At 42.0% G+C, this 21,186-nt stretch overlaps 1 protein-coding gene across 2 annotated transcripts; it reads left to right on the top strand.

Moving 5' to 3' along the window:
- Positions 1 to 923: 923 nt before the first annotated feature.
- LOC127534315 (serine/threonine-protein kinase WNK3-like) lies at positions 924 to 21,155 on the top strand. 2 transcript variants are annotated; one of them, XM_051949149.1, is made up of 9 exons: positions 924 to 1,519; positions 8,351 to 9,479; positions 17,694 to 17,866; positions 18,515 to 18,735; positions 19,236 to 19,393; positions 19,548 to 19,636; positions 19,756 to 19,975; positions 20,224 to 20,539; positions 21,016 to 21,155. In XM_051949149.1, the coding sequence occupies exons 2-9, from the start codon at positions 8,754 to 8,756 to the stop codon at positions 21,138 to 21,140; spliced, it is 2,028 nt and encodes a 675-aa protein (XP_051805109.1). In that variant the 5' UTR covers positions 924 to 1,519; positions 8,351 to 8,753; the 3' UTR covers positions 21,141 to 21,155. The 2 variants fall into 2 exon arrangements, with proteins under 2 accessions (XP_051805109.1, XP_051805108.1); XM_051949148.1 differs by having other exon boundaries at positions 925 to 1,519; positions 21,013 to 21,155.
- The last annotated feature ends 31 nt before the right edge of the window (positions 21,156 to 21,186 follow it).

The raw sequence follows: 21,186 nt of genomic DNA, 5'->3' as shown, positions 1-21,186 counted from the left end.
AATCACTTTAGATATTTTTAGGATTTTGTTGGAAGATTTTTACTCATGGGCTGCACAGTGGAGTAGTGGTTTGCACTATTGCCTTGCATCAAGAAGATCCCAGGTTCAAATCCCGGTCTGGGCCTGGAATCTTTCTGCATGGAGTTTGCATGTTCTCCCTGTGCATGTGTGGGTTTTCTCCGGGCACTCCGGCTTCCTCCCACAGTCCAAAAATATGCTGAGGTTAATTGGCTGTTCTAAATTGTCCGTAGGTGTGAATGTGAGAGTGATTGTCTGTATATGTAGCCCTGTGACAGACTGGCGACCTGTCCAGGGTGTCCCCTGCCTTTGCCCAAGTAAGCTGGGATAGGCTCCAGCACCCCCGCGACCCTATTGAGGCTAAAGCGGTGTATAGAGGATGGATGAATGGATGGATTTTTACTTATTTTTTGAAAATATTTACAAGAATTTTCTTGCCAACTTTGGGGGATTTTTTGTAAATGAAACTTTTAAGGGAAACTTTTAAGGGATTCTTGGAATTTTCTTCCTGAAGGTTGGGCAAATTTTCAGAAATTTGGGGATTTTGTTTGCTGAATTTTTGGATTTTTTCAGACAAGGAAACAATATTTTTTGGTGCCTGTAAATGAAGACAACATGAGGGTTAAATGAGTTGTCAGTTTTAGCCTCAACCCCCCACTTAACCCTTCCCTCAAGTGTTTTGAGTAGTTTAATCCGTAATTGAGGTGCGTAGTAACTGAATGCTCACAGTAAAATATGTTCTTCATGACCTAATCCTTCGTACAGAACTAAAAAACCTTCAACCTTAACGGCGTAACGAAGTTTACGAGGAGCCGGTGAAGGCAGCATTAAAGTCACATAACGAGCCGCGGACATAAACATGTAGTGCGCCGCCCCCTAGCGGCGGAGTGATCTGCTGTTGTACTGTGATGATGATGATGATGATGCGCCCCGCGGCAAGTGAGAACGGCCAGGCAGCGCGCGCGCTCGGCACACACGAGAACCTGCTGAAGGCCGTTGGAGTCGAACGTTGTAAATTATGTACATAAGTTACCGCCGTTAACCGGAGACACATGAATGGCCAGTCGCACAACTCGGAGCCGACAAACCGAGCAGCGAGCGGGGAATTGTTTAAACCTACGGAAAGCATCGTCTGAATTGGAACACGTACACCAAGTGCTCTCTCTGCCCGTCTCTGTCACAGACCGAAGCTCGACGGCTCCGGTGGGGATTTTCAAGCCGCGGCGACCCGATAAAATGTAAAGAGAAGAGCGAGAGAAAAAAAAACCTACCCGCGGATTTTTTCTTCTTTTCTAAAGCCTTGTTTTTTAATGTATTTTTTCAGTGGGTGTAAAATAATTTTGTAGGCAGAAAGCCCGGTGTAAATGTCGTGTAAATAACACTAACGTTTGTAAATAGACAGATAATACAAATCAGTGAGTTTTTGCTAGCTAACTGGGCACAGCAGCTCGTTTTTAAATGCATATATCGCTGGACTGAAGAGCTACGATGTTACATTTGGGTGAGTGATGTTTGTTGTTATTTTCAATCACAGTGCACGTAGTAATTTTTTGTGGTCCCAGTGAGACGTTGTTATTTTATCCTGTCTGTTTTAGCCACTTCGAGGTCGCTTTTTTGGTATTTATCCTCCACTATGACAAATGATGAAATGAGCTGTGATGTTTGAAGTCAGGTGCAGACGTTACAGGCAGACTGTGGCCAAGACTAAGCCCGTCATTTGAACGGTTTGAAAGGGGGCACCGAGGTCCAGGAGGGTTTGAGGGATTTTGATTTGTGTTGTTGCCTGTCGTCTCAGTTGCCTGTGCTCCTGCCCTTTATGGTGATTGTAGTACTTTGTGTCTTTCTCGGTTTGCATGGCGTTTCTCAAGTCAGCTGAGCTACCAGCTAGCCAATAGCTGTAATTCATGGTGCCTGCACATCCAGCATCACCGTGTTGTGTATGGTGTGGCCTATAAATAACATACATGAACTGCTTTTTGCTTCGGACTGCTGCATAACCAGTCACATCATGGAGACTTTGCTTTACGCATTTTTTTCTCCACTAATTAAAAATTATTGTAACAAAAAGAAATCACATGCCACCTGTGCTACTGTCTCTCATCTGTATCAGAACTGCATCGCTGGCATTTTAATGATATGGTGCCCGTAAATTATGCATAAAGCTAAGCATCCCCTCCTCAACTCCTGCATTGATCATTTATAGGTGTATATCAGTGCATCTGATCCCACTGAGAGCAGCAGCGGTGTACTCAAAACATTAGGGAGGATGCTCTGCTCTCTCTCCCAAAAAGGCTGACAGATGCTAAACTACTGAGCTCAACACTTTGCTGATCCCTGAGCACTTCATCATCCAGAAAAGTTCACCATTTGCAGAAGTAAATGGGGCTCAGTGGTTGAGATATGAGCTCTCGCAGTAGTAAGCCACTTCAGTGACATGTAATCCTGATTCATCATTGGCTGATTAAGGAGTCATTTTCTCACCTGGATTATGGGAATCCTTTGGAATTGGATGGTTCTGCTTGCTGAGGGGAATGCAAGAGAACAAAAAAGGGGGTTAGATAACACACATTCTCTCTGTCTCCCTCTCAGTGAACAGTACTCTGTGTGTGCTACCTACACTCTACTCTCCCATGCTTGACCTGGATTGGACAAAAGTCCTTGTTGTGTTTTCAGGCTTGCGTTTCCCTAATGGGACGAGAACAGTCATTGTGTGTTTGATTCTAGTGGCCAGTATTTTGTATTTTCATTGGATTTCAGAACATCACACAGGGAAACATGCTCAACAAGTCATTGATTAGTTGTCAATTTATTGTAAACTGTATTTTCTTTTGCGCCCATAGCTTTAAAAATAATCAGGGTTATTTTGAATATCTATTCATTAAGACTATGACTTTGAGTTCAATTTGTTGTGTTTTCTCTTCCCCTGTTATGTATATTGCGTAGTGCTTGACCCAAACATTGTAACTGATTGTGACTGTGCCAAACAATCACAGTTTGAGGCTGACCACCTCTTGTTTTTCAGTGCTGTAGCAACAGAGACAAAGTCAGCCCTTTGAAGGTTTACACCTGCCACTTCCAGCAGTGTATCCTGGTGTGACTGTATGGCTGTGGCCATGCCTTTTAATCATGGCCTCACTGAATAAATGTGGTCTTTGTTTTTATCTGCCAGTGTGGTCAACAGCTGAGCTGCAGGGTTCAGATGTAGACCTGTGATCTTCAGAATAGTTGCTGCTTGACTTTGGGCCCATTTGAATTTTGGCCAGACCTTGTGCTACCTCTGCCCCGTCTCCCCACATCACTCAGCCTCCATATTCTCTTTAAATCTCTGTGGGAATAGTGCTGAACTGGGAAGAGACTGGATAGAGTGAAGTGTTACATTCATCATGCTTTCAAGATTTGGCATTTAAGTCAGATATAGGTTTGACTTCAGTTTCAGACAAAAGAGTATTCTGTTACTCAGTCACCTACAGTATATTCAGCCAGATTTTTTCTGAGTTCTCCCAGTTTCCAATTTCCAGCCAAGTGGCTCTGCTGACTTCCTGGTACAGTGTAACCCAGCTCTTTCAGTCTAGCAATCACCAAAGGGATAATGATGATGGAGGATAAGGCCGCAATGCGTCCATACCAACTGATGTCATCCCATTATGACTTCATCCCTGAATTACACCTGAGTGGTGATACTTACAGTCAAGTGCAAGTTTGCAATTTAACTTTTACAGTTTATTGAACAGGCATTCAATATTTTACTAAAATACTACAAAATGTTGGTTTTTTTTGTCAGGCTTGAAAAAGAAAATATAGAAGGGCAGCAACAGTCACTTTGATTAGCTATTTATAGTCAATCATATTGCTTCTTCTGTACAACCAAAAGTCCAAAACTAAAACATGTGAAGGTAACTTTCATAAAAAAACAAAGAAAAGCACATTTTTGCAGTGTGTAAGAAGTTGTAATGTGTCAATATTTGGTAGTTATTGGGAATAAATGACTGACAGAACTGATCTGTTGTGTTGCTAGATGAGTCGGATAACCAGTTCATCTTTTGATCCCTGTTCTTTTTTTAGATTTTAGTTAGACCGGAGGATATTATTAGGTTTACAGCAAAACACACCCTCAACCTGCCCTCACTCTGCCTTCAGCACCCGGTTTAGCTGTGACACTGGACATGCCAACGGAAACTATTCCTATGCTAATGTAATCACCTCATGTTTTCAACCTTTTTCAGCCACTAAAAGCACACCTCCTCTCCTCTCCTCTCCTCTCCTCTCCTCTCCTCTCCTCTCCTCTCCTCTCCTCTCCTCTCCTCTCCTCTCCTCTCCTCTCCTCTCCTCTCCTCTCCCTCTCTACGCACAACTGTAGCTGCTTTTGTTCGGGCAGAAATTTAGCTATAGTCACTGCTTTCATTCACACAAACATTGGCACATATTTTATCAGGCAAAATCCCCCCAGCCCCCTTTTTGTCTGTGCCACCCCTCCATCCCCCTTTATCTCTCTCTTGTTCTCTTTCACACTCACATTTTTCCCACCCCTTCTGCTTGCTGGCCCCCCTCGCTCCATCTCTCCTTCCCTTTCTCTCTGTTTGAAACTCTACAGTTCGCCTGCTCCCACCAACTGCAATCCCTTCCTGTCCCCCTCGCCACTTTTTGTTCACTCTTTTCATCCACATGTTTCCCTCAATTGCAAAAGCATAGCTGTCTGCGCGCACGCTCACACACTGAGTCCCCCCGGCTCTTCCTTTGTCTGGCCGCCTAATTTTCCAGCAGTGGTTTGGTCTGAGGGATTATTGAGTGCGTCCCCTTGAAGTAGTTGATGAAATAAGTGCGACAGGATTGTGGTGCATTTGTCGCGTCTGAAGTTATAAACCGTGTTGGACGTGTTTTTGGATTTTCTAAGTGTTTGTGTAACCAAAAGGGAAAACAAACTGGGCCTTCGAGGGGTTTTGAGATTAGAATAGAAGCTACATCTATTATATTCATGAAGCAAGGATGTCATTCTGATTTTTGTTGCGCATTTCAAAAGTGATTAGGCAGCTGCAGGTGTTCTCCCCATGCAGGAGCCTCATAGAAGCCTGGAGGGCAGGCAGAGTGCAGCATGTCAGATGTTCGGTTCTCATGTATTCGAGCACTGATAGAAAAATGAAGAGACACTGATTCTGACATGGGAACTTGATGTACGCTGCACACTAGAGTCGTTTTGCTGCCGAAGCGAGATGTCACAGTTTCAGCTGCAGCCTTGGTTTTGTTATCTTCAACTTTGGTTTACCACGCTTGCCCACATGGGCAGTTGCTTGGTCATTTGGCTGGTGTCAGGAAATTCCTTTCGGCATTCTTTCATTGAAAGGGGACGTGCAGTTCGGGTGCAAGTTACAGTTTGCTTTTGATGTGTGTTTTTGTCTGTGTAGGAAAGATATTAAGAGTGTGAGAAGGACAGAGGGATGAAGAAAGAGTGAAACACAGCAAAGTTTGTTCTAACTTGCTGGTGTGTGTGTGTGATATCTGTATCTGTGCGTCTATGTGTGTGTGTGTGGAAGCGAGACGGAGCGGGTGTGAGAGACAGTGATGGGGTTGAACGTGTTTGATGTACTGTGATAACTCTGTCCGGTATGTGGCTTTCATGGGAACTCCTTGCCCTGGGGACATGGGCGAATAAGCTCCTGTTTAAAGGGCAACTTCCCTCTCTTTATCGCCTGTTGTTTTTCCCCCTTTATGTTCCCCACATCCTGTTAGCCTTTACCTTTTTAGACTCACTGTAAGCTACAGTTTGACCCTTGTTGGCTAACCTTACTCAATAATTTTCCTGACGTAAAGTGTGTTGCACTTATTGTTTATATTCACTTATTAAAGGCAAAGACAAAAAATACTGTTCTGAGCCTTTTTTGAAATAATGTAGTTTAGGTTGTGTATAAGTGATCTGCTAAACAAGCACATTGTCAGAAACTAGAAGATCTTACCTTTTAAATGAAATCTCATACATGCATTTTGACCTTATAGTTCTTCTGCTGTAAGCTTTTCCATTTGGCTATACCGATCGGGTGAACATTCCTTAAAAAGGTGTGGCTGTTAAGATGTAAAATGTTTATCAGATTGTTTTGATCATAAAATACTTCCTTAATGTGTATCATGCATAAATAATGCACATTGACAGGTTCCATTGTCTTAGTGTCTGCAGCTTTTTTCACTTTAAATTGAACGTTGAATTTTTAAAGGTTGACTTTACATGCTAGTATGTGTGTAATTGTAATGGTGTTTTTTCATAATTTGTTTTGAAAATTCTAAATTAAAGGAAGACATGTCCGCCTATACAGACTGTTAAAATAGCTGCTACTTTAATGTCTATGATTGTATTAGGCTAGCGTGTGCTTAACACCAGGACTGCTCAATTTACCAGATTAGCCAAAATCAAACACTTATTTGTATTTAAATGATTTCTCAATCAAATTTACAGAAAATTACTTACATAACAATATATAATTACTGTTGTTACTCAAAATACATACAGTGCAGTATGATATATGCCTTCATCTATCCTGTCCACCCACATGCAACCAGTGATTTCTTAACGTGTTGTAGCAGACTACTTGCTTAATGCTAATTACGGTGTGTCTCTTAGAACACGTGTATGTCTGGGGAATGTTGGCAAACTGGAATTCTTTCTTTTGCTCGAGGAGCCTCTTTGCAGTTGGCCTAATATCAGCGTATTGTGTTTTAATTTGACTGACAGCTACTAGCATTGCATGTCAGATGCATTTGCTTTGAGCTTGGGGACACAATAGACATGACGTGAGTGTTAATGACTGTATTATAAAAGGGATAATAGCCTCTCTGAGTCCACAGTGACCATGATGGGCTTTGTTCAGTTTAAGGAAAAAGTCTAGACTTGATGCTGTATCACTGCAGGGGTCAAGACCAAATGGCACATGTGTGGTCCCTGTGGATATCTTCATAGCTACAAGTGCTGTAACCCTAGACAGTCTGGGTGCGTGTGACAGGACCACCTTGAAAAAGAGGCCCTTGAAAGTTTCACGTGCTTACTTGTAAAGTAATATGTACTGAGTTGTAAACTAATATGCAAAGTGAGTTTTTTCCCTGACCTGGAATGCACTTTTCGCTTTCCATTTACTGCACCATTAAACTCACAGAACAGCCACATTCTTTCTGTGCTGCTTTTGTTGTTTGTACACGTTCGTATGCTCACTTCCTGTAAGGTCAGATGCTTAATCATAAATGGTGACTTTGGGCGTTATTGTATCTGTTGGTAGCTCAACCGTGTCTCTTAGATACTGTCTCCAGAGTAACTTCAGGCTGGCCAGTATCTTAATGAAACAGCTCTGATGCCGTCACTGAGAGATCATCAGCTGTCAGAAGACAGAGGAGATTCAATATCTTGGCACAGATGTGAAATGATAGAGGAGAAGTAAAGATGCCATCACAAATATGCCAGCTAGTGTTTACACACTGACACACACATACACACATACACACAAATGAAAAACATGAATGAGTTACAGTATTACAGGGAGACTTGTCATGTCAGAGGAAACTTGCTGTGTTCAGCTCCACCTTCTGCTTGTAAAGGTATACTGAGGTTCAGTTTAAAAAAAACTTTGACTTTGTCTCGTATCACCCTGCTTAAAAGGTTGACGGGGTATGCAGTAAGTAATACTGTTCCTGATGCCTGTGCCGAGATAGTCATAATCATAGTTGTGTATATTTATGAGTCCTTTGTTGCAGATGTGTGGTAGTCACTCTCATACAGTTCAACAATCCCTCTGTGTATGAATTATTCACACTCAACTGGCCCATAGTTCATCATCCATATTTAATGGCTGGGATTGCATACTCCTAACTGCATGCTTTCTGTCGACTAATAGAGCTGTTGAGAGCAAATTAAGTCACAAGACACTGATAAACATGTACTTGATAGCTGATGAAGCCATGTGTAATTCCTGACAAGGCTTACTGGATATTCATTTGACTCTTGGTTTAAATGTGGAAAAGAAGCAAGTGCTTTTGTTGGAAACAAGTACTTGAATCATGGAATTAATTACTTCGGCTCACTTTGGCAAGCAGCTGTGGAAAAAGACAACTGACAAGCATTTCTACTAATTAAAGTTTTGCCCTGTGTTTATTTACGCTGAGTACCAAAATCCTCAAAAACAACTTGACTTCAAAATGGGTATGGACACATATAGAGGTGGGGGTGAGGATTAATTTAAACCTGTCTAATCAAATGTAAACAGTAGACCAGTTGCACTCTTCTCTAGGGACTGCCATCATGACAGTTTTCTCCATAAGTGTGTGAATATTAATGCAGTGTTTTGTTTTTGTCTTGCAGGTTTACTTGAGGATATTCGCACAACAGTTTGAGAAAAAACACTGCCAAGAGAGACGTGTGGTTTTCTTTGATTAGCTCTGCACAAGTGGATTCTGAGGAAAATGTAGGAAATGGTGAGAAGGAAAGTGAGGACAGAATCTATTCTCCAACAGTTGTGGTCTCCCCCTCCTCTATTACTGTAAAATAGCAAAGAAAAGGTGACAGAGAAGAAGAGGGAAGACAAAAATTGTTAGTGTCTCCTGTTTGTCCAAGGACAGCCTTCACCTGCGGCACTGGAAGAACGGCCTGACAGAGTAGAAGGGGGGCGTGGGTGACCACAGAAAGACAGAGAGACGGGGACTGACGGAGGAGCAAGAGTTTGGAGGAGGAGGAGGTCTCGAAGGGGTGGGAAAGGCCATTCCCAATGGCTACTGACCCAGGAGATCCCACAGGCACCGAAGACTCTTCTGAGAAACCTGATGGACAGAAGGAGGAGGACACGGAGCGAGAGGGCCGGGTTGAGCAACAGAGGGAGCGAACACATGGCACCTCCGTGGACTTCGCCTCCTCCCAGACTCAGGAGGGGAGAGCCACAGGAGGAGAGGATGGAGGAATCGGGAGAGAAGGAGGAGGAGGAAAAGCTTCCCAGGAGCATGAGGAGACTACAGTCAAACCAATTTCATTCTCCACACCCTCCTTACCCGACGATACAGGTCAGAAACGACTGAGAAGGGAGAAGCGCTTCTTTAGGAAAAGCGTGGAGATTTGTGAGGAGGACGATGAGGTTGAGGTGGCCCCTGAAGCGCCCCACAGTGCCCCCCACCTGGAGCTGCGCTCCCCAGACTCAGTCTTCACGAGCAGTGCCCAGCAGCAAGGGGGGGCCTCATCCTGTGCAGCCTTGGGACATGATCCATCTTGCCCTAGCTCAGGTCATGAGCTTGGAAAAGATGCTCCTTCATCTGCACCTCCTCAAAGGGGGAAGGAGAGGGACCGTGAACAGGAGGAGGAGGCAGAGATGAAGGCTGTAGCCACATCTCCTGGAGGCAGGTTTCTAAAGTTTGACATTGAACTGGGCAGGGGAGCCTTCAAGACTGTGTACAAAGGCCTGGACACTGAGACTTGGGTGGAGGTGGCTTGGTGTGAACTTCAGGTAAGACAAATTGTTTTCTTGATGATACAAAGCATTTAGCCATAATTGCACAGTCTGAATTAGCTGACATAATTTCCTGCAAGATGAAGTAAACACAAAACTAGACGAGCCCCCAGTAGAGGGCAGAACCACACTCATATAGGATACTCTGTATCAATTTTGATCATCCTACGTATATCCCTTTCTACTTGATCTGCTGACCTGTAACTCCACAACTGAGCAGGGGACCTTAGACTGATCTTCAATGCCAAGTTTGATTATCCTGACTTCAGCACTTGCAGAGATATCTGACCGGACATACACACACACACACACACACACATACATACCTACATACATACTTACCCAGCCAGATACCGAAGCGAATGCAGTAACCCCGCTGACATACGTCAGGGGGGTTAATAATGAATGCACTTAAAGAAAATGGAAGTACTTTACATCAACAAATCATATTTTCAATTTGTGTGCTCGGGAGAGCTTTAAGCCCAACATTGCTCTTTTGAGGTAAATATCAATCTGGAAATCTCAGCACGTTGTCTGCTTGCTATTCACACTGTGATGGCAGTTCAGTGGAGACCGAGGTGAAAAGGAGGAGCATCACTTTTGGTTGACTGACAGCACAAAGTGAAAGAGGAGGGTTTTCCTTGTCTAGGACTGTTCTGAATAATCGAATCATAGGCTGTCAGTGTGCCTTCTTGTTGTGTTAGGTATCCTGTTAGAATCGGTATTTTCTGCTTTTTAATGACTTATATGAAGGAATGTATTGCTTTTATTTTGTTTATATTAATGTGGATGTAGTGTTTAAAAACAGTACACATTTTCAAGAGTCTAGAAAATGTGTGTTCTCTTAAGCTATGACAACAAGAAATGCTGATTTTGTCATTAATCAAGTGAGGAGCACATGTCACAAATTTTAAAATGAAATATCTGGTCAGTATTATGTTGCTCAGTATGCTAGTATTAACTTGCTTATGGGTATAGCTGAGGCCTCAGTAGTCAGATTAGTCTTGTCTATTGTATAATGTAATGACTTATCAAATGGAGCTAGTCACATGAATAGGATGGATTTCGTAGGTGTACATGTAGGTGTGACAACAGCAAATATTGCTGTAAGAAACTCTTTGTCATGCATTGACATTGTTGTAGGCAGAAAAATATAAAATATGCTAAATGTTTAATGTGAGAGCGCTGTGGGGTCTTGACATTACTGTAGCCAACCGGATTTTGTTGTGCCGAGAAGTAATGGAAGACATTGTTGTATAGTGTGAATTCAACATGTGGTGGGAGACTGACTTGTGGAGGAGAGAAGAAACGAGTCCCTCTGATTCTTAGCCTCACAATAGAGAGCTGTGTTATGGTAAGCCATCTGATTTGACTGCTGGCTTTGTGTGAGAAAAGTCAGTCATGTGTTTGGTTTGGAGCTAATTCCAAAACAAGAGCCTTGACTAATCCTTGAGATCAGGCTCTGTCTGTTGGACTAACAAGCAGCAGGCATGCCCCCATCACCTTTTCTGGTATTACTCCAACACCTAGTGAATCTGCTTCACATCAGCAGTTGAGCACTGCTACTTGATATTTCATACTGACACAGCGCTTGGCCAATCCTGCTTAAAAACTTGACCTGTCTTTTTCAAGTGATCTGCTCAGCTTGCAAAGATAGCATGTTTCACATTTAATAACAGTGTTACTGTGAACACATTTTGCCACCCGTCAGCTTTCTTTCATTAAATCAGCAAAGGCATATTTTCCTTGGCTCATGAATGTGAGAAAATCTGAGCTGGTAAAGCATTATTTGAAAACGAGAAGACATTAGGCTTAAGCTGTACCCATAATGAATTTGTCATATCGAATTCTGCCTCCCAAAATGTAGCGGGTCATATTAAATTCCTATAGAGAGACAAACTAGTTTTTAATCAGCATATTGTTATTAAACAGGCTATATTAGTCACAAATTACAGAAACAATCCAAAACACTCCATGCGTATTTCACTGTCTAATTAGATTTCATATTATAAACAGACAAGTGATCTTGGAGAAAAACATACTGAGATTCTGACAAGCAGAGCAACAGCTAGGAGATGACAAAAAGGCAGTGTGAGAAAGAAAAGAGTGAGACACAGGAGGTGATGGTGAGTGGGAGAGAGAGAGACAGAGGGGGAGACGATGAGCCAAATGGAGGATTACCATGGCATCCCTCCCAGAGAGCAGTCGTGTAGCTAATGCTAAGTTACCACATGCAGGGAGACGCACGAACACACACAAAAATGTACACACAGGCGGTACACAGTGACCTGGTCACACGCCTATAGATGGATCCAGCGCCACATTCAGAGCAACATTCTAGTCACTCAGGGCACATGATCTGTCCTTTTACTCCCCCTTACCAATGCTAGTACATGGGTTCAGTGAGATGTCGCGTTCAAATGGATAGCCCTGAGCAAAATAATTGCTGTGATAATAACGATAGCCTTGAGTTCATATATTAGATTTTAAACATTAGTATGTCCTCTGCAATTTCATTTAGGATCAATAAAGTACTATCTATCTACCTATCTATCCATCCATCCATCCATGGAAACATTTAATAACACAGTTCCATATGGATGTATCTCAGTTTGTGCAACAACATTCTTGGATGAACTTATCCAAAGTATTTTAAATCAATCCACTGGACTTTAAGAAAGTTCCTTGAAGACGTTTCACCTCTTCTTCAGTTCTGAAGAAGCCTCTTGGACGAGAGGTGAAACGTCTTCAAGGAACTTTCTTAAAGTCCAGTGGATTGATTTAAAATACTTTGGATAACCATGACCTGGATGAATGAGAACCTGCACAGACATCTTGGATGAACTTGTGATGAAAAACAAGCAATTTTACCCAGTTTTTGACACTGCTATAGTTCTGAAATCCAAACAATGCTAATTTCCTCCTTTTTAAAGCACAGGTAATCACCAACAGGAACAGAATATGTTTGCTATTGATATTATAATGCAATAACACAATGAACTGCCTCTGCAAGGCGTCTAGTTTGAAGGCACTGGACAGGACAGGATGGTAAACAACCTATACATGACTATCCGATGCACGATTTGATGCTATTCACTATCCTGTGAGACTGCAGCCTGGGAGCACCATGCTCCTCTCCTCTTGTGTCCATAAAGAGAGGGAAGCCAGGGGATTAGCTGTCCAAATGCAGCTTGAAAGAGTGGGTAATTAAAGTTCACAGTGCGGACACCATCTCTCCTCTTTCCTGTGCTTTTCCCTAGGAATTCCACACCTAAAAGGGCAGAGCTATATATCTCCCTCGTTATTGCTTCAGTTGTATATTTTGCTTTGCATAGCACTAAGTGGCTGTGTTTGTTTGCATCCTGTTCATGTTTCACATTTCTGTGTGTGAGCTGTTGCTTCCCTGTCGGTCTGTGTCAACATATGTCACCATATGTGTCTGCCTATCACCCTCCCTCTCTCCTCCTTTCTCCCTCCCTCCACCCTTCTCTCCCCCATCACTTTTTTGTCTGTTTGAGTGAGCATGCAGAGTGATCCAGGGAGTTAATTACAGTGGGTGCCTGTCAGGCTGGAACAAAAACCTTGCACAGACAGCATAACTCGGGCGGCAGAAACCAGACTGGTTCAACCCAGTCATCCCAGACTGGTCCAGCTCAGCTCTGTCCCGCCACACTCAAAGGACTAGCAACAAGAGAGCAACATTCACAACTGTAGCACTGTAGTTTGCCATTATAATGAGTACCACCTGAAATATTTGCTGATTTAATTAGCTAAGGTGGTTGTGTTCCCAAGCTGCTGTGCCATGTTTCTTAGTGTACTGCCCATGTACATCAAGGCCCCTTGTTGCTGTCAAGACTCTCTGTTTAGCCATTACCATCATGAGAACATAACCATTTACCATTCAAGGCTGAGATAGCATCTGTGGTTGTTTCACACTCTGATTCTCTTGTCAGGTAAAAGCTGCTCTCTTGTTGTGGTACGACCAGTCAATGCATGCTATGATCAAAGTATTCTAGTGAACTATATTATGCACAAAAGATTGGTATTACACAGGTTTTTCTGGTCATAATTCTTTAGTTTGGTGTGACTAACTAACAATAATGGGAGGAGTTGAGGCTTGTCTTAGTTGTTTGTGATTATGAAAGACCAACTAGGTTAGGGCAGGTAAAGCAAAGACATACTATTGATGGGTGACTAAAATTAGTAGGCTAAATCAAATACCTACAGCTGAACTGACTAGACCTGATTGGAATTGATCCAACCAAACTGGCCAGTTCAACCACACCAATGACGTTTGGCAAGTGCCCCTGGGAGTGTGTGCTCCCACCACCGTCATCATTGCCCAACTGACAACAGGGATTCTATTGCTATTGACGGCTACGACATTAACCACATAGCACTAGGATTAACTGTGCCTAATCAGAAATCAATAAATCAGAAGCACTTAGAATAGAACTGTTGTGACGTAATTATTATCAAAAGCAGTCCACTGGCAAAAAAAGGGAGCACTGTGAGTCATAATTTAATATTGATTAGTCACGCAACACGATTTCTAAAAAAAAAAAAAAAAAAGAATAGCAGAATTGTTGATAGACATGTTTTAACCAGTTTGTTTTCTAATTTGGGATTTTGTTGTTTTAGATCTGCTACCACTGAGGCACCAGCGGCACAGAATTACAACTAACAGTTCATGGTAATCTAAAAAGGAATGGCTAGTTAGTGTATTGTCTAATGGCACCTGTAGAGGTTAGTGAACTTGGCCCACTGGCCTGGAGTTTTAATCTGGCGTGCAGGGCAGCCCTTTTCGAGCAATCTATCTTGTTAGTCTGATCTGTTGTAGCTTACAGTAATCTAATCCGAGCCACCCGCCACCTAGGATTTCCAAACATGTACATGCTTACTCCTACACTACAAGACAACACATGCTGCATGCAATCTCATAAATGTACAAGTATCCACCTAAACCCTGTTTTTCCTGCTGTACCTTGTTTCAAACAAGAACGTAACCAGGGAAGCCAGTTAATCTTATGTAACCTGTATGATATGTGATCCTTATGCAGTGTTTGCCAAAAGATGTTTTAGGGCTCACATGCTTTGGCACACATGACCCCAGCTGTCTTTTACCTCCTACCAAATGTGCCTTGTAAGCCATATCCTGTCTATTTACCTCGGTGTTTTATGAGGCTACTTAATAACCCGCAGCTTGACCTTCTGCTCTACCAGATGTCTGATCCCAAAAAAATCTCATGGTACACAACTAGGTCTGAGGCCTTACTGTGTTTACTAAGTAATAGTACTTAGTCTGCTGCCTTAGATGTACCAATTGACAACAGGATTACATGATATTGTGCACACACTAGCAATAACATTCCAAAATAAAACAAAAATAATGGAGTCACAGTAACAGTTGAGATCGACACTGTCATACTGTTTGATCTAATGAAGCTACTGGGTTAAAAGGCTGAATCAACATATCTGTGATACAATCTCAGCAAAAATTGAGCATCATAATCTTCACAAATAGCCTCATATTTAATAGTATTCTGATTAATTTCAGAATAATTTTGCATCCATGGAGCAAAGTCTTTGACATGGTTCACATAGTTCACATAAAAGAAAAGTATACACATAGAATTAAAAGCAACATGGTTAAACATTGTTCATGATTTTGTTGACTTTTATCTGCCTGCTGTGCTTCACATAGTAAGAACCGAGTGCATATGTAGCATGGAACTGTCTTGTTTACGGTCTAACGGAGTCATCTGAATAACTGTCAAAATACACACAACTATCCTAATTAAATTAGCTTTTTTGCATTTTTTTGTACATTTACAATTTGATATTTATTATTTGACATTACTTTGTGCTCGGAGTGTTTATTTGATAAGCAGAAATGCAGAACAATTCATCTGACTTAGAGGAAGAAACACCAGTCCACCCACAATAGTTCTCTTTCATGTGTGCCTGTTCTGTCTCTCCCTCACTTTCTGGTGGCTTATTTCACCGTTTCTTCCTCATCTGTCTGAGAGTTGAAAGACTATTCTGTCACATTTTTTCACCCTATGACGACTGTTTGCCATTTTGTTTGTCAAATCTGTTTCAGTGAATTTTTCTTGTACCAAGGCAAGACTAATGTAGCATGCAGTTTCAGGTTATTGCCATTAGTGTTGAGTTTATTAAGTATCATTCACTTGCAATTTTGTAAGTCAGTGTGACTGAACCTTCCAAACAGCAACAATTGTATTTGTAAGTGACTTATGACACACTTGAAAAGCCTTTATGTAGAGATGTTTTTGTAGGTGCTGTGCCTGTTCTGTGTGGAAAGTGCATAATTTGGTTTCCAGTGGTAAATGGTATAAATGCGTCTAAACGCCATCTCACTATGTGAACTCTTTGTGACCCGTACTGACCCTCAGGCTGTCTGATGCGGCACGATAGACGCTGAGAAAGCAGCAGACAGGGACACATAGGCAGACTCTCTGTCTCACACTGTGCCAAAAACTGAGGTAGAGTGCTGCTCTAAATGAGGAGTGAGACAGAGGGCACAGACAGTCAAACAGAGTCAGTTCTCCTTGTCAGAGTAAAGCACACTGGAAAGAAGGCACATGTAGGCATGGAGGCAGGTAGGAACAGGCTGCATTGAGAACACACCTGCAATTAGGTGCACATATTTGGATATGAATGCCTGTGCGTAGTAACTTTATGAGGTTGGTGTTAATGGAATAAAGGAAGGAAGAAAGATCTAGACTGGGCCACTTACTCTTAGCCATAGTAGTGCAATGACGAGCAGCCCTTTTGTTGATGCTACATCCCTGTTGAGAGGGGAGGGGTGCAGAGATTCCCTTCTCTAGTATTTCCAGAAAAGGACACTGAACCAGTATAGAAACAGAAGCCAAAAGTTCCCTAAAAAATAAACACAGACATAGATAGGAAAAGAAGCAGAGGCTGCTAGCACAGGTAGACAAATTTAACTGTTTGACAGATACAGTAACAGAATGCTGCATTATATCATTATTTGTTTGGATTTAAATATCTGCAGTAACCCAGCCCCCTTTGATGGGCATTGTGCAAAAAGCTCAACATCAATGGAATCGATCAGTGGAAAGCCAGCGTTATGATGACTTCTATTTATAGTGAGGTCTGTTTGTGACACGACAACGGCTGCCATCCGACTCCCGTAGAGATGTTAAGTCAGACACAGTTTGTTTTTTTTCTGTCTTTATAATGTACTGTTACAGTGATGGTGACAGGTTGCATGTTGTAAAGCTACAAACCCATGGCAGATAACTTCTGAAGTTAGTTTTCTGATAAAACTTTTTTAATGCCTTTGAATATCAGGTCACAAGGTCAACAAAGGTCACAAGAGCATGGACCTGAAAAGCTTTGTTTTTTGTACACATGGGTATAACAGACAACAACAGTTGCTTTTGACAAGTCTAAAAATATAAACTAACTGAGTGGAACGAGCCAAGTTTTCCTCCACTGTGAAATGCTTTGTGGTCAAAGTATTATGTCCAGCTCATAAAAATAAATCATCGTCATCACATCATATACATCGTCATAAACATTATTTACTATTGACTTTGAATTTAAAGATGTTTGGATTTTTTGTGTGAATTAAATATATGCTTATTGATGAATTTAGGACTGTTTTAAGAAAACAGAAGACTGCATAAAAATAGGGCAAATTTGCAAACACGTAATAGTAAGCTTATATTATTTTTTTTCTTGACAGAAGAGAACACTTTCACTCCATAATGTACATGAGACTTAGGTCTTATAAAAAAAAAAAAAAAACCTTCGTGCCAGTGTTTAACAGAGGGATTAGTCAGTGGCTCTGTCTGTTCCTGTGGGATGCCGCTTGTGCCAGTGAATTGGATTTCTGCTGCGTCCATTCTGTCCGCCATACTGGGGATGTGTGGCAGATGCAGTAGAAATGTGTTTTATAAAGCTTAGCTTGGGTGTTGTCTTAGCACTGCTTCAATTCTATATTGCTAGTGCCATCTAGTGGCAGTGGGTGTTACTGCAGCTCATGGGCGTGAAGTGTGAGGTAGCCTCATGGGAGTTTGGGTCTCTTACCACAACTGTGTACCACTTGATTTATGGAAACAAATGGAGCACAGTTTGCAGTGTTGAAATTTCCATAAGGGTCACTGTAGGGAAGAAAATGACTTTCCTTCCAGATAACATGGTATATATTTCTCATCTCAGGACCGCAAGCTGACCAAGGCAGAGCAGCAACGCTTCAAGGAGGAGGCAGAGATGCTGAAAGGGCTCCAGCACCCCAACATTGTACGCTTCTATGATTCTTGGGAGTCTGTGCTTCGTGGAAAGAAATGCATTGTACTAGTGACTGAACTCATGACATCAGGGACACTCAAAACGTGAGTAAACCTCCTTGTATATATTATTTTCACTGAATGATAGCTCACTATTATTGTGTGAAATTTTGTCAGCATCTCTAAGTTACATTCAAAATGACAATTGCCATAAGCTCCTCTGTATGCCTCGACAGTGTTATGACACCAACATCTGTATTGCAAGTAGTTACGTAGTTATAGAACATATGTTTTTGTCAATTGGAGTGATGAATCAGTGGGAGTTTTAGCTGAAGGACCCACAGTTGTAAAGCTAGCTCTATAGTTTTTTAACTTTCAGTTCATGCCTCCATTGTGCTGTAAATATTTGATGATGGTCCTCAATATTTTACCGAAAAAAAAACGATATCATGGATCAAGGGGTACTGGTGGGAGATTTTCTTTAGTTGTACTGTACGTACATGGAAGAACAAACAGCAACTAGTAGAGACTATGATTATGGGAAAATGTTTTTTTTTATTTATCTTATGGGGAAGACGGTTAATCTAATCAGTTATGGACAGTATAGTATGACTTGGGTAAAGTGCTTTGATCCTTAATCACAATGTGTTAAAATTTAAAGGTAATTCTATTATTTTGTCTCTCTTGTTCTTTCTGTCAGTAGTCAATTATACTGTTCTTTTAAGTTTAACTGCATGTGCTCTCTCTGTACAGTTACCTGAAGCGCTTTAAGGTGATGAAACCCAAGGTCCTAAGGAGCTGGTGTAGGCAAATCTTGAAGGGTCTTCACTTCCTTCACACCAGGACTCCACCAATTGTCCACCGGGACCTCAAATGTGACAACATCTTCATAACAGGCCCTACAGGATCAGTCAAGATAGGGGACCTTGGACTAGCCACTCTTATGAGGACCTCCTTTGCAAAGAGTGTTATAGGTAGGCTACATTTTCAGAGCATCTACTTTTAAAAACAATGCAAACCATATAGAAGCTACAGCAAACTAGGCCTGCTGGGTCAGGACCTATAAATATGCTGTTCTCTGGCATCAGCACAGTTCAAAAGCATTGCTTTTTATGGAGGACCTTAACTACCTACGGTAGGAGTATAGATTATTATCGACAGAGTCACTCTAAAAATCCATGTGGGGAGCACTTAACATAAACAGAGATACTGATGAGATATTGGCGCTCTGAGCCAAATTAAGCAGTGCACTGTGAGAAACAACTCAAGGAGCAAGAGCAATTGCCAGGAAGATTGTAATCAGAGTTTTAACTGAATTTTAATTCTTCCATTCCATTCTTCCAGCCTGTGCCATGGGTGCTCTGTGGACTATGCTGTATCACTGCAAATACAGATAGTAAACAGCGATAGTGGTGAAGTAGTATTTAGCATTTCGGGTTGTTATGGACATGGAACTACTGTCTGATCTTAACAGGAACCCCGGAGTTCATGGCTCCAGAGATGTATGAGGAGCACTATGACGAGTCTGTGGATGTATATGCCTTTGGGATGTGTATGCTGGAGATGGCTACATCAGAATATCCCTACTCTGAGTGCCAAAATGCTGCTCAGATCTATCGCAAAGTCACAAGCGTAAGTCTCTTTGATTTAGTATTATTCTAATTTTGTTGTGATTCCACCTGTCTGGCTCCATGATGAAAAAGTTTTTAATAATTAAATACATTATCCAGAAAGCTTATTCCACAATTTCCCTTTAAATACAATTCATTTTCCGTCTATTTTTCAGGGTATCAAGCCAGCCAGCTTTGAAAAAGTGAATGACCCAGAGATTAAAGAGATCATTGAAGGCTGCATTCGTCAGAACAAAAGTCAGAGGTAAGGAGGTGTCACATTCATAGCATAACAAAGTGCTCTCTCTCGTGCATATTAACTGTTTAGGTGATCATTAAAAATCCTGGTGTCTGGTTCACCATCCTATGCTTCTCACTTGACAGACTCTCCATCCGAGACCTCCTGAACCATGCATTCTTTGGGGAGGATACAGGGGTTCGGGTGGAACTGGCAGAGGAGGACACAGGCACCCAGGACTGTCTGGCTCTCAGGATTTGGGTTGAAGAACCCAAGAAGCTGAAGGGGAAGCACAAGGACAATGAGGCCATTGAATTCAGTTATGACCTGGAGAATGATAGCGCTGAGGAAGTGGCTCTAGAGATGGTAAGACAGGGGAATGACTCACGCCTGATGAGTAGAGAGAGGGTTCATAGGTGTCAGATATGGTATGAGGTACACTGAGGAAAGGCTTTGATGGTTTAAAGCTTGAATGAAGGTTAGGAGGAAAAATCCCTTTGCTCATTTATCAGCCACATGAGGATGCCTCCTTCTGACTTAAGTTTCCTAAGCCTACACCGACCTATTAATTAATTACTTTCTCCTTGTCTCTCCTTCCCTCTCCGTTATCACAGGTGAAGTCAGGCTTCTTCCACGAGAGTGATGCCAAAGTGGTGGGAAAATCCATCCGGGACCGAGTAAATCTGATCAAAAAATCAAGGGAGCGTCGACAGCAACAGCTCCTTCAGCAGGGCTTTGAAGAACGAAGAGACTCCACCCTCACCTCCTACACCTTTTCGCATCCCTCTTTCCCATCCTCGCTGGGGCAAGGGGCAGCTGGACAGACGGGAGGGGAAGGAGGAGGAGTGCAGGAGTCTGAGGAGCTGCCTGAAGTGGACCAACATGTCAGGAAGCAGCATATTTTTAGTGGGACAACTCTCAGTCTGCCAGGTAGAAAAAAATCAGTCGATGTCATTTGGGAGGATCATGACATTACAACGCTTTAGTTTCACTCTTTTCAAAATTGTTTTTGGTCGCACACCTGTCTGAGCATCATAGCCACCTAGCAGCGGCTACCACATCCTATAATGTGGGGCGTATCAGTAACATCGATGCATTGTAGTGTATCTCGATAAGAAGATGTTCAGCAAGTGATGTGTTTTGCCTGTGACAAGGTCGGAGGTGTGACCAAATGAGAAAATTGGTCGCACTAGTGCTACCAGTGGAAAAAGTCTGGAGCCCTGTATTATTTTTCATATGCCAGTTTAAAAAAAAAAGCAGTCTTTATGAAACAGTAAACATCATAAATGCTTAAATGAGCAAATGTAAAATAGGTAAATATTCTGATTTGGACAAGTATTTGTGGTTTGCATTTTTGTTTTACTTTATGTTTTACCTTATTTTTAAAATTGTCTTTCCACCAGAAGGTGAGAGCATTGGGTCTGCCAGCTGTGAATCGTATGCAAGTGGACAGAGCCAGGCATACTCTCAGCAAGGGGAGTCATACACCCACTCCCAGACTGCTCTCCCCCTATGGTATCTGTACATTTAGCTTCATCTCAGTACCAATCAATTGGTGAAAACCTATTAATTAACTC

Source organism: Acanthochromis polyacanthus, chromosome 6 (assembly GCF_021347895.1).
Source record: "Acanthochromis polyacanthus isolate Apoly-LR-REF ecotype Palm Island chromosome 6, KAUST_Apoly_ChrSc, whole genome shotgun sequence".
Lineage (NCBI taxonomy): Eukaryota > Metazoa > Chordata > Actinopteri > Pomacentridae > Acanthochromis > Acanthochromis polyacanthus.
Note: the sequence above shows the minus strand (reverse complement) of the source record. Positions and strands in the feature narration are given on the sequence as shown.

Coding starts and splice junctions, on each gene's coding strand:
- LOC127534315 (XM_051949148.1), top strand. CDS start 8,754: ATGGCTACTGACCCAGGAGATCCCACAGGCACCGAAGACTCTTCTGAG. Junction 19,637..19,755: donor CGTCAGAACAAAAGTCAGAG/GTAAGGAGGTGT, acceptor CTCACTTGACAG/ACTCTCCATCCGAGACCTCC. Junction 20,540..21,012: donor GACAACTCTCAGTCTGCCAG/GTAGAAAAAAAT, acceptor TCTTTCCACCAG/AAGGTGAGAGCATTGGGTCT.